The 6,606-nt window shown below is 39.0% G+C and overlaps 2 protein-coding genes across 2 annotated transcripts; one reads left to right on the forward strand and one right to left on the reverse strand.

Moving 5' to 3' along the window:
* Positions 1–187: 187 nt before the first annotated feature.
* EAF02_006958 (uncharacterized protein) lies at positions 188–3,918 on the forward strand (the record flags this gene model as incomplete). The annotated part of the gene is made up of 3 exons (XM_038903006.1): positions 188–1,043; positions 1,964–2,371; positions 3,662–3,918. 3 exons carry the CDS (start codon positions 188–190, stop codon positions 3,916–3,918), a joined length of 1,521 nt encoding a protein of 506 aa, XP_038757327.1.
* Positions 3,919–4,607: 689 nt separating this feature from the next.
* On the reverse strand, positions 4,608–6,380 carry EAF02_006959 (uncharacterized protein; the record flags this gene model as incomplete). The annotated part of the gene is given in 3 exon segments (XM_038903007.1): positions 4,608–4,834; positions 4,852–5,294; positions 5,329–6,380. The coding sequence occupies 3 exon segments, from the start codon at positions 6,225–6,227 to the stop codon at positions 4,608–4,610; spliced, it is 1,569 nt and encodes a 522-aa protein (XP_038757328.1). The 5' UTR covers positions 6,228–6,380.
* Between the last annotated feature and the right edge of the window lie 226 nt (positions 6,381–6,606).

Below are 6,606 nucleotides of genomic sequence, written 5' to 3' on the forward strand. Positions count from 1 at the left end.
GAGGTAGCAGGTCTACAAAGCTCAGGTAAGGAACATTAATCACTACCCGTCCATCAGTAATGCTAATACCTTTCCCTTCAGAGGATTGGGAGATAGTCAGGTATCTTAATAGAAAATAAATCGATCAAATCAATGGTATGGGTCCAAAATCGGATCAAGAGACACTCAAAGCATACAAAGAGATAGAATGGCCTACTCTTTACTTCATGACTTTACCTGCTTTCCAGAGCTTCCACTTGAGCTTAGACGTAAGATCTGGTTCCATACTCTACCAGAGCCACGTCTAGTAACTTTTGAGTTGTACCCGAATTCCGGGGCAGGGCTGAATCGAAGGCAATATCAAAAATTCATCAGTTTTGCCATCAGGGATTATACTCCGACTACAGACGACACCAAAAACAAAGAAATGAGCCTCGATATTCGTCCATTCTTTCTGACATGCCATGAGCTCAAAGATGTATTCCTGGAACATTACAAGAGCTTCGATATCCATACCCAGATATCCGCTGATGGTAAATGTCTTTATACGCCGCCCACTCTACCCACTTACTCGACGATATGTCATGTGAGTATGGAAAGTCCTCCGAGTCAATGCTATAATGATCCTAAAGCCGACTGTCTGAAATTTAACAACCTCGCAGAATCAATAGAGATTCTTTCTGGCATCGGCATAACCTTGAATTTCTCGGCTTTGCGACATATTGCAATTGCTAAGTACTCAAAGTACGGCAATGGGAGCCTTATTTTGGAATCAACCTGGAAGGCCATTGAAGATAACTTCCCTCAACTTAAAAGTGTCACTCTTAGCGGAAATTATGGTGGCGCCGCTGTAAACAAATTGCCCAAGGGGATGCCAACCCTTACTCGTTTTCACCCCCTGACCGGAGACACCATGGGCGAGTTATGCAGGCAAACGATTTGCCAAGATTCTCATGGACTGGCGACCCCTAATGCCTGGATTGACAATGTTCAGCACATGGACATTATCTCTACGACAGCCTACGTAACCAGGAAAAGCTTCCTCGAGCGAACAATTAACAATAGTACCTATTGGAAGGGAGTTGATTTCTCCATATCTTTATGGATGGAGCACACATTGCATCGTGCGAAAGATTACATCCAATTGAAACCAAGATCTTGTTTAGAGGTTTATCATATATATATATAAGTGATATATAATAACCGATTTCCCCACTATGTGCACGTCCCTACTATGTGCACGACTTTGAAAATATCAACATTATGGCTTCAAACATCGATGATATACCTTTAAAGGCTCGTATAAAGCTTGCATTAGATCATTTGAAAAGGGTTCAAGCTCCTAAATACATCTAGACAGCTAATTTCTTTAAAATTGATCGATCCACGCTCTCCCAGCGGTATAGAGGTAAAACCACCTCGAGAAAACAGTTCCTTTCCGATACAAAACAAGCGCTTTTTAGTGATTAGGAGAAGATTTTAATTAATCAAATCAATAAGCTAATACAAAGATCTATCCCTTCTACAAGCTGTATAGTTAGAAATCTTGTAGAAGAGATCCTAGATAGAAAGGTAGAAAAGAACTGGACTAACAATTTTGTTAAGAGGCATTCAATATATCTTAAAAGTCAATATCTCCGTTGTATTAATAATTTGTGTGTGAAAGCCGATAATGTTGCTATATTTGATTACTTTTATAATCTGATTTGAGCTATTTTCTATTATTATTGATCTTTATTATCTAAAACGCTCTTGCTAATACCCCTCTTTTTTAATTTAGTTAATAAAAGTGATTATAAATACAATATACAGCCGAGAGATATATACAATTGAGATAAGAAAAGCTTTATAATCGGTATGGGGAGGATTATGAAGAGGATAATGAGTGCTAGCGTTTATAATAGAGGCAGAGTGACAAAAGTTAGGTAAGATGGATCAAGAGAGTTTATTACCCTATTGGCAGCTATATGCGCTGATGGGATAGCTCTCCCTCCCGCTCTTATTTATAAAGGAGACTTAGGGGATCTACAAGATACATGGGTTCAGGATGTAGGGGAGAAGGATAAAGCCTATTTTGAAGCCTCAAGCAATGGGTGGTCATCGAATGCTTTTGGCCTATATTGGCTTATAAACATATTCGACCCTGCTATACGTCGAAAAGCAGGTGGAAGATATCGTCTACTTATTGTCGATGGTCATTCTAGTCATGTCAATATGGAATTCCTTTCAAAATGCAATGAATTAAAGATTATTGTCTTAATTCTCCCCCCTCATTCTACACATCGACTACAGCCTCTCGACGTTGGAACCTTCGGTTTCCTTTCAACGAATTACAGTATATTATTGAATGATTTGATGTACAATAGCAGGGGGATTGTTAATATGACAAAGCGTATGTTTTGGGGTATATTTAAAAAGGCTTGGGAGCTTATTTGTACGAGGCATAATATCTTACGATCCTTCGAAAAAACGGGTATATATTCTATGAATAGGAGTCTTATGATTGACTGTATTGCTTTGGAAGCTTCTTTTATACCACCTATATTATTTAAAACTTGCAGGAATACTTTTGCTATACTGTATATATCAAAAGCGATATGTAGAATGAAATTAGAATTTCATCGCGCTCCCATTTATAAGATCACTTTAAAGCTTTTTAAGGCTGTAACTATATTAGAAGCTGAAGTTTCTATATAGGGGTATAGATCTAAAGATTTAGAAGAGGCTTTAAAGCTTGAAAAAAGGAAAAGAGCTTGTTCAAAGTGTTTAAATCTTATTGGAGAGGAGGGGAATAGTACGTTTTTATAATCACCTTTTGCTATTATTAAAGTTAGAGTGTATCAAGAAGATAAAGTACTTAAAAAGAAGTAAGAAAAGGAAGCTAAGTTTCAGATAAAAGTTGAAAAGAAAGCTAAAAAGGAATAGAAGGAGATTGAAACAAAAGAGAGAGTATTGCAGAGGGGAGGTTAATTATCAGATTGTATATAATACAAAAAGAGGAGGTTAAAAAGACTCTAAAATCAACAAAATCTCCAATCAAAAGAAATAAAAAGTTCCCCAAAGCTTCTTCTATTATAAATCTAACATCGACAAAGACTATAGAGCTCTCTGATACTGTAAAGACTAATAATTCAAAGGGAAAGAAGGAGGAGGTCATATTGCAATCTAGTAGAGGGCGAGCACTACGAGTTCCATCGAAATTCAAAATCTGAAGATTTTATTATATTTTTAGATAGTATTGTATCTTATCATTTATCAATTAAATTGCTAGCTCTTTATCTTATAAATTGGAATTGTTATTAATTTTAAAGTTATTCAAAAAGGGTGATCGAGATCGTGCATATAGCAGGGACGTGCACGTAGTAGGGAAATCGGTTATATACGCGAGTGGTGACTCAGATTTAATATTGTCCTTTTTTTGAATATTGATTTCAACTTGATTATTTATTTACAATGATAGAGGACCTGTATATATAGGCCTTTCAGGACTATCTAGAACCTTCTGTTTTATCTCTTGTATTTCTAATCAATGTCGTCGTCGCTACAAGACTAGAATCTTCTATAAGCCTCTGTCGATCCTGATTACCCCTCATTCCTAGTAACCTTAAATACAAGGCATTAAGGTTCAACACAAGAGAACCAATCGAAGGAGATCAAGACACTATCTACTACACTCAAGCAGTGGGAAAATTTGATATCGGGAGTGCATACTTGAAGCGCTCGGGTGGAATGTCGTTTATAGACTGCTATGCAGATGGCACATTGTTCAACTCTGAGGAGGCTAGGGAGAAGGGCCAAGAATTTGATGAAACAGGTCAAGGCGTTGGAAGCAAGTATTTGACGTGGCCATGGAATCGCCTGTCTTTAGGAGAAAATGTTTCATATGACAATTCTCGATTCAAGAACCATGTTTTTGGGGTTCGTAGAAGTTTCGCTTAGCTGAAGGACACCAGGTGAATGTGTAGTAATAGTACATCACTGGCGTCGAGATAAATGAATCCTGGCATTTCAAATAGTTTTTAGTTAGTTATGAATTACAATTGAATTCATCCCTTCATTAATACACTTGCTGTAGAAAATTAAGTATGTGCACCCTTGATATCCCAGAGGTATTCGGTAAATTTCATAGTGTTAACTAGGTAGGTAGCGTGTGAAACTCGACATAGCGACAAGATGCCTACAAAGACTTGTATGTTTCTGCCTCTTTGACAGTCTTTTTGCATAGATTTTCATCCTATAATTCCAAATTTTCATTCAACTCACTGTCATCAAGTAGGGAGCTATACACGTGACCTGCAACCCATTTAGTTGTCGCTCTTTCGGCTCCTTCTGCCTTGTTTGTAGTAGCTCACATATGTTATCTGTAACTATTTTTTGCATCATGTTTCTCATGCTCTCGGGAAAGCACCCAGCTTAGATTGATTCTCACTTACGGACTGTGAATTTTTAAAAATTATTAAGGCTTGCATTTATCTAGCCTATTAATCTAAGTTATTGATATTATGGACCTATCCCAGTACCAATCACTCCGCCCAACTATACAAACTTATTCTGCATTCATTTGGTCTACAGTATAGCGTAGCGGAGCTATCAACCATTTTACTATCCCCATTTCCCTCCGAGTTGCACTAATCCATATCTTGAATCGTCCTTGGATCATTCCATGGCCATTTATCATAGTCATATCTTGTGGCCGATTCATATCCCTCATGCTGCTCCTTCCCGCCACAACTTCTGTAGAATGATCCATCGTAGTATACTGGCAAGTTATCCTTCCAATGGTCAAAATATAGGCTTATGGTACCACGGCAACTTTTAGAGCGAGTGATCAGTGAGCGTGGATTACCTCCTGGGTCTTTTTGATTGGGGAACTTCTGTTTATGATGTAGAAGTCGTGGTCTGGCTGAAAATTGAGGAGGATTGATGTCTCAAACTCAATGCCTCCCCAATAACTCGGGTTAATTTGAACTCGCTCCAGATACTGACTTTTGTAGACTATGCAACTGTCTAGCGCCAATTGACCCTTAACAGATGGTTCTTGAACCCAGTCTTCGGGATTCACGCGGTTGTGAACCTTCTCAACACACTCTACCAGAACACTGATAGTATTAGCATTTACAGGATGCAAGCAGTTGATCGACAGCGGGTTGAAGTCAAGTTCTCCTTGGTCAACAGATCTGTCATTTCTGCAAGTATTTTCTATGTAAGTTAATTGCTTCAAGTGCGGAAATAGTGTTTCGATATGCTTCCATAGATGAGAGGGCAGCCCTCCGAAGATCCCTCGTCCATTCAAGTCGACAAAATGCTCAACTTCGCTGGTATAGATATATAACCTAGTTATAAACCGACAGGTTCAAGTGCATGTTGAAGAACAGTAAGTCCGTCGCCATTTCGTGCAAGTTGCGAATGACCAACGTATCGCTCTTATTGTCAATGTAGCCACTTGACGATGCATGAAATGTTGAGTTACTGGAATCGGTAGTGGCATCTGATATAACTTCATCGCCGGGCAGGCCTCTGAAGATCCATAATGCTATAGTGTTCGAGGAAGAAATCATGTGACTCGCGACAGACAAGTAAAAGTTGGCTTGGAACGAACCCCGCATTTTCACGCCAAATCTCAGCGGACACAAGTTCAGAGCCTCCGAAAAAGGAACATAATCTGATTCTCTGAAAAGATGCAGCCCCACCAAGCGTGGTTCCGGCAGGGCGTAGAACCAGATTGTTCGACGCATTTCGAATGGTAATTTTGGAAAGCAATTAAACTTTCTCAAAAAAGTCTGAGGCTGTGTCGGCTCAATAAATGTCTCCCAGTATACACAGATTGAATTTAGAAACTCCCATTGCTCATCCTTGTTCATACGCGCATATTCCCAATCCACTAAAGACGTTAGTCCAAATACTACAGCAAACCTTTGAAAATGAACGAGGGGTAAGGTACATTTGAAATCTTGGTCCACCACGGCTAATCTATCTAAATCTATCTCTTCTTCCGTTCCATCCTGTTTCACTATGGCAGGTTGATCAAATATACCTGTGCGTGGCTCCGTGTTCTGAAAGTTGATGATCTCTGGAAGTTTCGTGTCTTCTTGTAATTGTGTTTCATTTATCGTCTTAGTATCGCGGTCTGCAAATGTTAAGTTGATGGTAGCCGCTGAATCAATAGGATCAGGGGTTTCCGGTGACTCAACTGCCTCGTCACCCGCAGTAGTAGTTGTTCGAAATGCAAGTTCCTTCATGTCGTTCATTTCAAATGGAAGACCCGAGAATCTGGGCACAAGATTTGATGAATTTGTTTGACGATAGTATGAAGGAGGACAAGGGCATTGATTTGAAGAGAGATCCAAAAGCAGTAGATTTGGCTCTAGAGGCAATTCTATGAAAAAAGTTGCATGAATTTAAGTCGTATACCTACTGTATTAGATTTAGCGGGGCGCTGGGTCTCGTGGAAACCCCCTCATAAGGGATTCATTCTTCCTATACACTGTTCATTGGTGAATATACAGACCAACAGAAACACTAAAGGATTGATTTATAATATTCTTTGAAACCTCAGCTCGGTTCGAATACCTCGAGGAATGTTATGAAGGATCATTAAAGATAGATTCCAATATCAAACAATTGAAG

Source organism: Botrytis sinoallii, assembly GCF_014898435.1.
Source record: "Botrytis sinoallii strain Bc 23 chromosome Unknown BSIN_011, whole genome shotgun sequence".
In the NCBI taxonomy this organism is placed as follows: Eukaryota; Fungi; Ascomycota; class Leotiomycetes; order Helotiales; family Sclerotiniaceae; genus Botrytis; species Botrytis sinoallii.